Raw genomic sequence first — 14,580 nt, 5'->3', positions numbered from 1 at the left:
ATATATATATATATATATATATATATATATATTATATATATATATATATTTATATATATATATAATGTAAATGCCCAGACTACTACATTCTCTTTAATCTATTTTAAGATGTCAAAATGTCGTTTCTGAAGAAAAAAATCTTAATATTATAGGTTGCAATTTATTTTCACATTTAATTTAATACGCAACACTTGACTGTTACTTGAAGCAAATAAAAGCAGAGTTTATAAATCCCCTCCATCCAATATTGGAATTGCATCTCAAGGATCTAGGAGCGTGCAGTTTTGCTGGAGTATTTATTTTAGTATTTCATGAACAGTTTTCATATTTTTCAGAGAGAAAAACAGGATGATTCAAAAGTATCGATTTAAATTTCTTTTGACGCTCATCCCTTATCCAGTAATACATAGGGTACCATATCAGATTGACGATTAGTATGTAGAGTGTAATAAAGATTGTAAACATGTAGTAAAATTGAACCCAGGACCATCGGCACAGTAGCTAAACGCGTTAACTACCACATGATATGAGTATTCCACGTTATGTTGAAAATTTAGTCTTTTAGAAGATGGTTTAAAAAAAAATTAAATCCATATTTAACATATTTTGTCTAAACCCGTTAAGTTAGGAATAAAATGAGATCGACAAATCAATACTCTTGGAAAACTAGTTATGCTGATCAACAGTTCAGTTTCTAAAATCTCTCAAAAAAACTCAAATCGTCTTCGTAAATCTTCTATTGGTTGCCGCTATTGGCTAAAAACTCATGTATTAGTTGAAATTTTAGCTGTGGAGTTATCAATCATGACCAAATTTATTTGATCCCCCCCTAGGAATCGAACCCGTCACCTTCAGAACGGTAGCCGAGCGTGCTGACCATTACACTACGGAGGCGGACAAATCGCTCACTCCTTTCAAGAACGTCATAAATCAAAATACTTGATTTTTCAGGAGAACGTTTTTAAAGTTTAAAAATATAATAGAATGTATTAAAAATAAATATCAAGCCACTTATTAAACTTTTTACTGAGCAATATATTATTTTAGGTAAAACCTGAAGGTTTTTTCTCCATTTGAAAATTATTTAATATGTTTAAAAAAATAGTTCCTCCTACGTAGTGTAATGGTCAGCACGCTCGGCTACCGTTCTGGAGGTCCCGGGTTCGATTCCCAAGGGGGGTAAAATAAATATAAGTGACTTTTTCACTGTCATATTTATTCAATATTACCCTGGACTGGTACCTGAAGCGGAGGGCTGATCACCTTTCCTTCATGTGTAAACCATCAAGATAACACTGCGTTTATATGACGCAGTGCCCTATGCACCATTGGGGTGCGTATAAGGGTTTTATTATTATTATTATTAAAAAAATAATTAAACAAAACATTTTCTTCAAAATGCAAAAACAACACTTTTTGCCCTGTAGTGGGTAAATATTATGTTAAAAATTTGCCTCTTTTGGTGGGATATAGTACATTTTCTACGCATTCCGAAAACATGCACAACTGAAAATTGACGATTTTTGATTTATGACGTTCTTGAAAGGAGTGAGCGAAAAATAAAACTATTCTAATTTATGAATAATAACTAATAACAAGTTTATAAGCAAACTAACGTATTTATTTGAACCGCTTTGTGAATTGTGATTCTCTACGTATATCATTTCCATTATCCCCTTTGACATAGTATGTCAAAATATTAATAAATAAATAAAATAAACTCTAAAGAGGAGAAACCTACATTTATGAACAAGGATTTGCACTCGAAACGTTGCTATCATTCTTATTTTATATTTCGATAAATCCGGAAAATCGCGGAGTGCAAGATAAATAGAAACATCCTGTAGTGTCTAGTTTAGGAAGAGCAATGGAAGCATGGAATAGTTGAAGGGGACACACTACATAGATGGTGGATTGGAGGAAGAGTTGGTGAACTGGACGGCTTAAGTGGAAAAGTTATATTGAAATGCAAGAGATAAGAGCTAAACAGAACAAGCTCCAAGAAACGAGGGCCTCTGTATGAGATGATACGTAGAAATACTATTCCGAATGATTATCATATTTGTAATATTTAAAAAAAATCATATTTTATTTATATTGACATATGTAGGTGTAGAAGAATATAGAAGTTTAGTTATTTATATGGCTATTTAAAGAAATTTAATACCTAATTAAGGGTGAAAAATACTTAAATCGTAACCATTTGGTAGGCAAATTTTATTCCTTATAATTATTTCTAATAACTTAGGTGAAATTATTTAGAAGCCATTTTAAAATATGAATGTAAAAAAATATTTTTTAAAAATACTCAAGGTAAAAATATAATCGTGGTGCGAAGCATATATATATATATATATATATATATATATATATATATATATATATATATATATATATATATATATATATATATATATATATATATATATATATATATATATATATATATATATATATATATATATATATATATATATATATATATATATATATATATATATATATATATATATATATATATATATATATATATATATATATATATATCCCACGGGACCATTACAGATACCTTATTTTAGTGGGAACAAAAATCATCATATTTTTTAAATATACTAATTATGTGGAAAAAATATAGAAAATACACAATTATAGTAGGTAAACATTAAATAAACAAAAAGAACAGAATATTTCAATATTTTAAATTATTATTTCATATTAAATAAATAAATAAAAATAATAATAATATCACTTGATTTTAATTTCATTGCACACGACTAGTTTCGAAAATTACGATGTAAATAACTGAAGTTTTCGAAACTAGTCGAATGTAATAAAATATAAATCAAAAATTGGTATGACGAAATTGTTTTTTGTTTTGATAATCTATATGTGGTTCCACAGAGTTAATGTCGAATCAATAAACAATATGTTTACAGGGCTGACGACCTGTTACTCACACGTGAAAGAACGTGTCAATTAACAGATATTAATACACGTTCTGGAATTTGAGCAGTGTGGTTGTCAATCATGGGTGGAATGGTGAATGTTACACCTTAGTCTATTCTACCCTCTCATTCTACCCTTGATTGACGACAATACTTTATACGTGTATAAAGTGATCATTTAAACATGCCATCAGCTTTTGACAGATCATAAGCCCTGTAAGTACTCAAACACCTATTTTTTTTTAAATTTTTTTGTATTTTAAAAAAAAATCGTAGAGTTACAATATTTTATTATAATATAATTAATTTGCTAGATATTACTACTTGAAATTTTAAAAATAGTTACGATGTTCTCTCTAATAAATGACTAAACTTCTGCGCTTGGAGAGCGACTTACACTCAATATTTATTGTTTATGCATGTGAGTGATATAATGTATTTTTAATTTGATATATTTTTCTATTGTGTTTTTTTCTGGTTTATGTGTATTTTTTTCGATTGAAATTTAAAAGGCATTTAAATTTTTTTTTTATTTGGTTGTCTTCAATTTTTATATCAGTGGAAAGTGTATTAAAGTATTAAGTTCCCAAATATGTCGAGAAAAAAAACTTAATCCTTTCTTAGTTTTTACTACAAACATTTTTCAAACGCTAAAATACTTCCACTAAAAACGTCGAAAGTTTCCGTCCGTCAAATTGTTTTGTTAAGACTTAATAGTTAATCGGGTGTTTAATTTACCGAGCGCTCGGAATAGGTGCCAGGTGAGCCGGGGACCCCCTGAAAGCGCCTGAAATCCTCCCCCGTCCTATTCTGAAACCACCCTCCTGAAGAGCCTACCCCCCTATACCTAGGTCAGGTCACGAACCAGCCCTAACTTGAATCAAAGTCTCCCAACTTGTCCAGAGAAAAACAATAGCTGCATATTGAAGATTGAATCATCCGAAATGAAGAATGCTTAAATTTCATGGGGCTAGGGTGTTCCAAACTGTCTTTAAAACGTATGGGGAAAGAGAGGATGTCTTAGGATGAAAAAATACAAACGTAGCATAGGAAAAACTCGGTATCAACTTCAAATAGTGTATTTTTACTAATTGTTCACTCCATTGAGCTCCAGTATGGCATTTTTAAATAGAAAGAAGAGAATAAAACAACGCAATGAATTCCGTCAAAATATAACAGAGTGCTAGTACTTATTAAATGAAAATATATTTTTTTGAATCAACTTTTTTTTTTAAAGTCTCAATAACAGACAGTTTTTGTAAGTATGAACGAATGAAAAATGTTATCGAAACACAAGTATTCTAAATTAAATTTATAATTTTTAACTAACTAACTAACTAAACTAACTAACCATCACGCCGCTTCCCCGCAGGGGTAGGCAGAGAGAATAGAGCGCCACACCACTCTGTTCTTGCAAACATTCTTTGCCTCTTCCACGTTCATGCATATCCTCATACATACCCGCCGATTGTTACGACTCCTAACCTGACCACTTTCAAGTATTTGGCATACCTGATCGTGCCATGTTTTTCTCGGTCTTCCTCTGCTTCTTTTCCCACTACATTCGCCTCATAAATTTGTTTTACCATTCTTTCCTCACTCATTCGTTCTACATATCCAAACCATCTCAACAATTTTTTCAAAACCATCTCAATATTTTTAACAAAAGAATATTGATAATTTGCGCATTTTTGTAAAAAAATATTATTTTTGAGATGTGAAGTCTTATTTTGTTTTGTTTAGAAGTCATGCAAAAACTTGCATGAATTTTTTTAGACCATTATCCGCACTGCATCATATAAACGTAGTTTGATCTTGATCGTTAACACATTTAGGGAAGGTGATCAGCCCTCCGCTTCGGGTACCAGTCAAGGGTAATATTGAATAAATATAAGAATGAAAAAATCCCTCCCCCATGGTAATCGAACCCGATATCCCCAGTACGGTAGCCGAGGGTTCTGACCATTACACTTCGGAGGCGTCTATTATAATTGCATCATAATATTTGCGCTATTTTACCAAAAAAGTTTTCGTAATTTCATGTAGATACAGGTGTGACAATTCAAAATTACATTTTGTTGTGAAATGTATTTATATTTTAATTAAATTTTAGTATGTATTATGATCCCCTTTTCAAAGCACTGAACATGAATTTCAAACACCTTTTATACACTGTATAGTTTAAAGTAATTAATTTTGAAACATCGCTATTTCTTTATTTTTACTTAATTTTATTTTCTTATATCATTTGGAAATAGTGGTATTTACCAAGTAAAACTTCAAGTAAATAATGAATAGATATCAACAAAAATCAACTCCTAAATTTAACTTTAGGCCTAGTATTCGTTCAAGCAACTTAATTTTCTTTAAACCTAGGTAACATTTGAAGCATTTTTTTAAACACCATCTTTGTATTGAAAAAAAAAATTTCTTCGTAGTAAATATGTGGTTTTGAAAAGAAAAGAATCATTGAAAGGTAAAGAGTTAAAAAAATATAATATTTTTTCGAAATATATTCTAAACAAAAAAAATCCAATTTGTGTTTTTTTTATTTTGCGTGACCTGAATTTTATTATTGCGAGTATGGTCTTAAATTTTTAACTTATACTTTTCTTGGTATAAACCAATATTTATTCTTTTTTATTTTATTTTAATTTCTTCTATCATTTTGAAATATTTGTTTTTCCCCAAGTAAAACTTGAATGAAAAATACATAGATATTACTTACCACACAGCAACTGTCTTAATGCTACAAAAAAATATAAAAATTTTGCTTGGTAAAAACACAGTTTTTTTTATACTTTTGCTATTTTTTTATTATTTTTAAATAGTGATGTTTACCAAGTAAAACCTAAATAAAAAATGGATAGTCGTTACCCCAAAGTGACTGTCGAATCAATTAATGAAATTAAAGTATTCAACATTAAGCGTAAAATATAAATAACGATAAAAAAACTCCAGTTTTCACGAAAAAAAAACATTTAAATTAATCAATGTATAAAAAATACAATAAAAATACCAAATTCCCATTGTTCGTTTGCCCCCGTCCACCCCTTAATGAAATTACTCATTTATTAATCATTTTTGTAATTCCCTCGGCAAGAAAACATTAAGGAGCGCTGTCCGCCCCCTCCCCGGCCCGCCGCGCCCCCATCGCCCCCTCGACGCCCCGTTCGCCCCCTCCTCGCGCCCCGTCCGCCCCCCGCCGCCCCCATCGCCCCCCGCCGCCCGCGATGGATCAATAGCGTCGGGACAAGTAGGGTCAGGTGATACCGTCACTCGGAACTGAAAGTTGCCAGTTTTTGACAATAATATCGGCAACTTGTAAACTTGCCTTGTATTGTTACGCCGCGCGGAAAGGGTTAATAACACACACTCGTTTTTTTGTGTCGAAAATGGAGATTTGCGAGGTTGCGTTTCAAACGGAGCCACATCCAAATATACTCTTTTGAAAAAAAACATATTTTGACATAGATTTTTTTTAAATTCACTAATTTAATTTTAATATATTTTTTTAATGGTTTGGACATGTGGAACGAATGAGGAGAGAAGGGCAAAACAAATCATAAGGTGAATGAAATTAAAAAAAAAAAAAAAAAAAAAAACAGAGGAAGACCGAGACTAACTTGGCATGATCGGGTATTTCAAATACCTTTTTGTACGATAAGGTCAGAAGTCGAAATAATCGTCAGGTGTGTATGAGGAGATGCATGAATGTGGAAGAGGCAAATAATGTGGAAGAGGCGAAAGAAAAAATATTTGTCGTATTCTTGTATCTTTCGTTTAGATAGAAAATGAAGAAAATCTAAACAAGATAAATGATCTAATGTGGAAAAGGCGAAGATTGTTTACAAATATAGCTTGGTATGGCGATTTGAACACTCTGCCTACCCCTGCAAAAGCGGCGTGTTTTTGTTGATATTTCTTGTTTACCGTTTGCGTACCTACCTACATATCGACGTGCCCTACCTAAAGTGCTCTAACTACATTTTTGTCAATTTTGAGATTTGATATTTGGTGTATGTTATCAACTGACCGTTATCTACAAATATAAACAAACAAACAAAATGTATAAAATAAATTACGCCTAGTATTCAGGCGTATAAGACACTTTCTACATCGAATTTTCAAAATGAAGTGAACTCCTTAAACGCTTACTACTTAATTTTGACAAAGCATAAAGTTTTAAAACGATTTAATACATTATTTATCATGTTTTTGTTTGTATAATACTAGTTTACAATTTCAGATAAAACCATTAATTAATAAAAAAAACGTATTAATTTTAAATCAAACACAGATTTTTTGAGTCTACTAAGTTGTATTTTACTAACAAAAACACATAATTAATTATAAAATTATACTGTGACAATTGTTTCGCCTTGTTAGGGCATTATAAAACAAATGTTATAAAATACAACTAGTAGATTCAAATAATCTGTGTTTCATTTAAATTAATACATTAATTAAAATGGAGTTCTACAAATTAAACGTCAAATCAATAAATAAAAATATACGTTGAAAAAATCTTATAAGCTCTCTCCTGTAAAGTAACAGATTTGCATAAAGAATACTTTACGTAGGTTCATCGATATATATTATAAAAATAATGTAAAAAAAAATGACAATTATTATCAAGGGTTGTTTTCCGATTAAAATTATTTGAGAAAACGTGTGTTAATTTCACGCTAACGCCAGTTTTCCCTCACCCCCCGGAGGCTTTGAATGAGCTTGTTTTTATAATAAACAATAGGTCGGTTTCGGCGAGTTAAGGCTCTGTTTACCGGAGTAATATACGGAACTGCGCATCTTACGTATCACGTATCACGTATCACGTACACATATGTAAAATACATACAACCTAACATAGATACCTATTTTGATCGAATTATTTTTTTTAAAATTATTTAATTGGCAGTCACCCAGTGAAAGGATGTTTCTGCCAGTGTCAAGTATTCTTTTTATTTACAAACAAAAAAATATTATAAAATAATAATAACAATAAATACAAAATTTCGTAGTTTAAATGCGTTTAAAGCTTTATCATTTTAGAAATTATGCCCGCAATTCTAGAAGTAGGTTCAGAAATAATTTAAACGATCAAATTTAGCACCATTATATAAAGAAATCTAATCATATACATGGTCAGCACGCTCGGCTACCGTTCTGGAGGTCCCGGGTTCGATTCCCAGGGGGGTCAAATAAATAAAAGTGATTTTTTCACTGTAATATTTATTCAATATTACCCTGGACTGGTACCTGAAGCGGAGGGCTGATCACCTTTCCTTCATGTGTAAACGATCAAGATAACACTGCGTTCATATGAAGCAGTGCCCTATGCACCATTGGGATGCTGATAAGGGTTTTTTTATTATTATTAATATAAACTGCAAATACTTGACTAACAGAATACATAAGATAAAAAATTAAAAAATAATATAAAAGATGAAAAAGAAAAAAAATGCAAACATGTGCTACATGAGTGATACGTCTAAGTCTAAAGGAAGAAGGAAAAGGAAGATTCATTCCACGAATCTTTACATTCACCTATCATTTTAACCTGACGTCTTTACCTGACCTTCAACATCTCGGAGGCCTAACATCAGGTAGTAATGTCACTGGACCTGTTTTATAGCCCATAAATTTGTTTAACGACTACTCTTTATTATATTAAGGCGCAAGAATCCGGAAATAAGATATCTGCATTTGGGCAACGGTTTAAAACCGCCGACTTAAAACGGAAAATGGCGACCGACGAAAAACAATTTGAAAATATTTAGTATCAATTAGCCTTGAAAAAGGAGCTGTTTGATTTTAACCCCGTTGACCATGACGATGATGATATTACGAAAGGTAATATTTAATAATCAGCCAAATGCCCGGTCGTAAGCCCTGTTATACTCAGACTTTCATCTTCCTCCATGTCAAGTTGAGACCTTCATATATACGAGTATTATAATTACGATTTTTTAACATATGTATATATAAACTAAAACTACTACCATCACGCCGTTTCCCCGCAGGGGTAGGCAGAGAGGATGGAACGCCACACTCTTCTGTCCTGACATACATGCCCTCCGATTACGCAGACTTTTGACACCGCCAGATTTTAGGTTCTGATCTGATCGCACCAAGTCTTTTTCAGTCGTCCTCGTTCTGTTTTCTCTCTCACATTCGCTCCACATGTCCATACCAACTTGATATATATATATATATATATATATATATATATATATATATATATATATATATATATATATATATATATATATATATATATATATATATATATATATATATATATATATATATATATATATATATATATATATATATATATATATATATATATATATATATATATATATATATATATATATATGTATATATATATGGACACACTCAAAATATTGAATATGAAATTATTGTTGTATTTTTCGTAAGTCATTTCGAATCATTAAAAATATATAAAACAAAAATTAGATAAAAAAAAAAATTAACTGAAATTATAAGTGCTTTCCGTATCGTGTTTTAAAAGTAGCTAAAAAGCAAATTTATTATATGTTTTGTGTTTTTTCTTTAATTTTAAGGAGTAGTGAAGTTTGCGTATAATTTTATTAAATTCCCCGTCTTAACGGTAAAGTTAAGGTCTCCTAGTTTGTAACGACGGATTAACTAAGAGATCAAACTAGCTTCCTTCTGACTAATAAATTAGTTCCCTGAATACCTTCTTAAGTCTTCATATCCATAATAATTCAACCAACCAAAGGTCGGTTTTATTGGGAGAACTCCATCTTGCCATCTCGCTACTCTCCTAAATAATGATAAAATCAAAATAGAGTAGTATTATAACACCCTCTCTCTTACTATTTATCATTCATCGTTCACTTCGTGTAGTGTTATTACATAAAGTGGACGATGAATGATAAGGAGAGTGATCTATTACTACATCGCAAAGTTAATGCTTAACAATGCTTTTAATATACACAATAGAGTTATATTATTACACTCTCTCTCTTACTTTTTATTATTCATCGTTCACTTTGTGTAGTATTATTACACAATGTGAACTATGAATGATAAGGAGACTGTTATATTATTATACTACAAAGTTAACTATGCTTTTAATATCCAAAATAGAGTTTTATTACTCTTACGGTTTTTTTTTCAGTAATTGCTGAATTTCTCTCTTACATGATAATTTCGTCAATAAAAAGCAATATTATAACACTGTCTTTATCATTTATCGTTCACTTTGATTAATGGTATAACACTCAGTGAACTATGAATGATAAGGAGAGCGTTCTATTACTATATCACGAAGTTAACAATGCTTTTAATACACAAAATAGAGTAATATTACTATAACGGTTCTTTTTAGTCATTGCTGACCTTGTTTCTTAAATAATAATATAATCAAAACACAGAAATAAAACAACACTATTCTTATCATTCATTGCTCACATTGTGCAATGGTATTACATAAAGTGAACAATAAATGATAAGGAGAGTGGTATGTTACCATAAAACAAAGTAAACAATGCTTTTAATAAACAAAAGTTATATTCTTTTCACTCATCGTTCACTTTGTTAATTATGATTAACTAACTAACTAGCCATCACGCCGCTTCCCCGCATGGGCAGGCAGGGAGAATAGAACGCCACACCAATCTGTCTTGCAAACAATCTTTTAAATTGTTATTTCTATTAATATTTATTTAATGATATCTGAACACCATTTAAGAAAGATATCGAAGTCTGGGCATTTGCAGGGCTTACGACCCGTCATAGGCTGATTAAGTGATCACTTTACACATGTGCAACATTCACCATTCTACCCATGATTGACAACCACATAAATATTTTTTTTAGAGCTTCTAGATATATGATCTCTTTACATAATAGTGCACAACAACCATCTATTATTGAATTAGAAAGCCAGTTTTATTTAGCAGAGACCCTTTATTTGTACGCAAAATCCGAACCCCGGATGTGGTCACTCAACCAGCCTACGACAGGATAAACTCTGTAAATAAACAGGCCTTTATATTTTTACCATATTTGTTGAGATGTCAAAAAAGTATAATCATTCTGTGTTGATTTTAAATATTAAATTATAATTTTGAAAATGTTGAAATGTTAGCCTTAAAAATGAAATAATGTAACGTTGCTAAAATAAGTTTGTAATACGAGTATGTTAAAGAATACTAGAGCTACACCGAGGGTGACGGTCTCGCTGAATAAATTTATGTGTTTACCTGAAAAAACATTTCAGGAAACTGCCCTTATGTGGATATATCCAATATCTTATCAAAAAGTTTTGCGAAACTCGTCAGAACTTTTCGCAGACTCCTCTGTCACTTAATTATTTATTCTATTCCCGGATATAAATTACAAGGGGTTTCCTGTGATGGTAGGGAAAGTCAACCTATGAAAAGCGTGCCGAACCTTTAAACATTTTTAAAACTATGTATGTGAATCAAAGTCAGATTTTTAAATAAAAGAAAAACGTTATTGAAAAAATATCACCAAAATATTGACTGCAAAGTGGAGAAGACTCAGTTTTATAAACAAGTATTTGGACACACTCAAAATATTTTAATTAAAAATAATTGTTCATATTTTAAGCTAAATAAAAAAAAAAAATCTTTGCAGGCGTTTGCCGGTAAGTATGTAGAAAATAATTCAGGGTTCAGATCTGGCATAGAAATGAAAGGATATCTGCTAAATAAAAGCTTTCACAATCCAACATAGATGACTGCTGTGAACACTTATGTATAGTATTATGAATTTAATTATATATCAAGGAGTTCTTACATTTGAGAAGTGTGGTTGTCAATCATGGTGAATGTTGCACGTATATAAAGTGATCAATTATGATAGATTGTAAGCCCTGTAAATGCCCAAACCTCTATATTCTTCTTCATCTATGTTGAGATATCAAAATATAAAACTAATAAAATTAAGATTTTAAAAGTTTTTTTTTAAATATTTGAACTTACACATTAACCTATAGTTAATAAGACGTAAATTGTTGTTTGTCCGCCTCCGTAGTGTAATAGTCAGCACGCTCGGCTACCGTTCTGTAGGTCCCGGGTTCGATTCCCAAGGAAGATAAAATAAATATAAGTGACTTTTTTCGGGTAAATATAACTATGAAATGTATGGATAGATTCGAGTATAACGATCTCCAAAATCAACAGATTGACTCCATATCTGCTCAGAATCAGCAAACTCCAACAATGTGAACAATATGATACCGTTTCGCAATCAAATATGGTATATATACATATTTATGTACTGATATGATTGGATTCCAGGAAACTATACGGAATCAGATACTACAGTCTATTGGAGTTAGAGGAACCATACCTAAGATTGACTTAAATATAGTAATACTGCTAGTTTGCAATTTCGAATGGACCAAATTGGTGTATTTGGAACTATCGATGTGAGTTTTGTTTGTTTCCAAACGAGGATTGCATGTAGGGTAACACGACTAATTATTGACTATGTTACAATTATTGACATGTAAGTGAAAAATCAAAAAAAGGGATATGGAAAATCATTGCCTAATAACATAAAACATAAGATTTAAGGTCTATTCTACGCATTAAACTATCAAGTGTTGCATTTTCAGCTAAACGAAAAGAGTTAAAAATATTCATAACATCAATAAACTCACATTCATTACGTCTTATTAATAATAATAAATAATAAAAACCGTTGTCCGCACCCCAATGGTGCATAGGGCACTGCGTCATATAAACGCAGTGTTATCTTGATCGTTTACACACGAAGGAAAGTTGATCAGCCCTCCGCTTCAGGTACCAGTCCAGGGTAATATTGAATAAATATGACAGTGAAAAAATCACTTTTATTTATTTTACCCCCCTTGGGAATCGAACCCGGGTAAAAGTAAAACGGGGGCGAGTAAAACTTAAATTAAAAAAATTAAAAAAATCGACAAGACGTTACAAATACCATCCCAATCGGTAACCGAAAAAGTAACAGCTACCAATTAGTCACAGGTTTAGAAAAAGCCGTATTTAGTAACACTTTATTAAACCTCACAGAAAATAATTAGTAAAAAGCTACAATCAGCTAATCTCAAAGAACTCATTAATGATCAGATACGTGTACATTGAATGAAATAGCTATAGGCACGCTATCCGGTGTACAGGAGAAAATTAATTATCTTGCTATAAAAAAAGCTCATTTTAACAAAATTTTCGTACGCGTTCTATATATCAAAGGCCCAGCGATTAAAAAATATTTTTTTTTTAATATTTAATATTTATATTTTTATTATATATTTCTTCTTCTTCTTACCCTTATCCGCGCCCAATGGTGCATAGGGCACTGCATCGTAGGGACGCAGTGTTATCTTGATCGTAAATTGCACGAAGGCAAGGTGATCAGCCCTGCGCTTCTTGTACCAGTCCAGGGTGATATTAAATAAATATGAAAATGAAAATCGACCATATTTATTTTGACCCCTCTGGGAATCGAACCCGGGACCTCCAGCACGGTAGCCAAACGCGCTGACCACTGCGCTACGGAGGTGGACGAATTATTGTACATTTATTTTTAATTTAACACTTGTATACAAGTGTCTGACCATTATTGACATTATTTTAAAAATTAAACACTCGTATAATACCACTTATAGAGTTTTACTTCATCACACACGACTAGTTTCGAAAATTACAGTTGTTTTCATCGACTGGTGAATAGTAAAACAATATAAAAAATAATTATCGCGCCATTCCACAAATTTAACGTCATCCGCAAACCTTTATCCGCATCCGATGGTGCATAGGGCACTGCATCATGTAAATACAGTGGTATCTTGATCGTTGACACATGATGGAAAGGTGATCAGCCCTCTGCATTATGTACCAGACCAGGGTAATATTGAATAAATATTGGAGTGAAAAAATCGCTTGGATTTTTTTATCCAACCCCCCCCCCCTGGGAATCGAACCCGGACCCGTCAGTATGGTATCAGAGCTTGCTGACCATTGCACTACGGAGGCGAACAGTTTGGATTTTAGATATTCAAATGACACTGCACCATGGACAGTAATTATTTGTATGTCCTTCCAAAGGTGTGCTCCAATTTACATACTCCCTTCCCGCGCCTCGAAGGGCTCTAATTGCGCTGCATAATCAGGGCTGGAACATCCCTCTACCCTGTTGCGTAAAACAAACAACCCCGCAGGGTGGACGCGAAACATTTTTCAAAAACGACAATTTTGACGTCTGCTAGAGCTTTCTAATGGGTGTCCCTTGAAAATTTGACGCTCAGAATGGAAGTGATTGATATTATTTTTGACATCTCATCAAAGATGAAGAAAAATATCGAAGGTTGGGTATTTACGGGGCTGACGTCCGTCATGGGCTGAATTAAGTGATCACTTTACACACGTGTAACCCATTATTAACAACCACACTACTCAAATTCTTGGAAGTTCTATACATCGTAGTCATACAGGAGAAAGTGACCAAGTGCATTTTTTTACAAAAACGTGATCATTGACTATTTGATATTTTACTAACTTAATATTGCCCTGAAAAAATACTTAAGGATTTTAAACTTGGAAGTATAATGTATTGACTTATTAAAAATGAC

At 31.7% G+C, this 14,580-nt stretch overlaps 1 protein-coding gene across 1 annotated transcript in view; it reads left to right on the top strand.

The window, feature by feature from the left end:
* Nucleotides 1-1,966: 1,966 nt before the first annotated feature.
* The window catches only part of LOC148300554 (uncharacterized), a 92,009-nt gene continuing 79,395 nt past the window's right edge, over nucleotides 1,967-14,580 (top strand). Inside the window, exons 1-2 of the mRNA XM_088274609.1 lie at nucleotides 1,967-2,017; nucleotides 6,049-6,211. Of these exons, the coding sequence (XP_088130735.1) occupies nucleotides 1,967-2,017; nucleotides 6,049-6,211 (214 nt within the window). The remainder of the gene's footprint in view (nucleotides 2,018-6,048; nucleotides 6,212-14,580) is intronic.

This window comes from Brachycentrus maculatus, unplaced genomic scaffold, assembly GCF_059751285.1.
Source record: "Brachycentrus maculatus isolate JH-2025_06_01 unplaced genomic scaffold, ASM5975128v1 h1tg000693l, whole genome shotgun sequence".
Lineage (NCBI taxonomy): Eukaryota > Metazoa > Arthropoda > Insecta > Trichoptera > Brachycentridae > Brachycentrus > Brachycentrus maculatus.
Note: the sequence above shows the minus strand (reverse complement) of the source record. Positions and strands in the feature narration are given on the sequence as shown.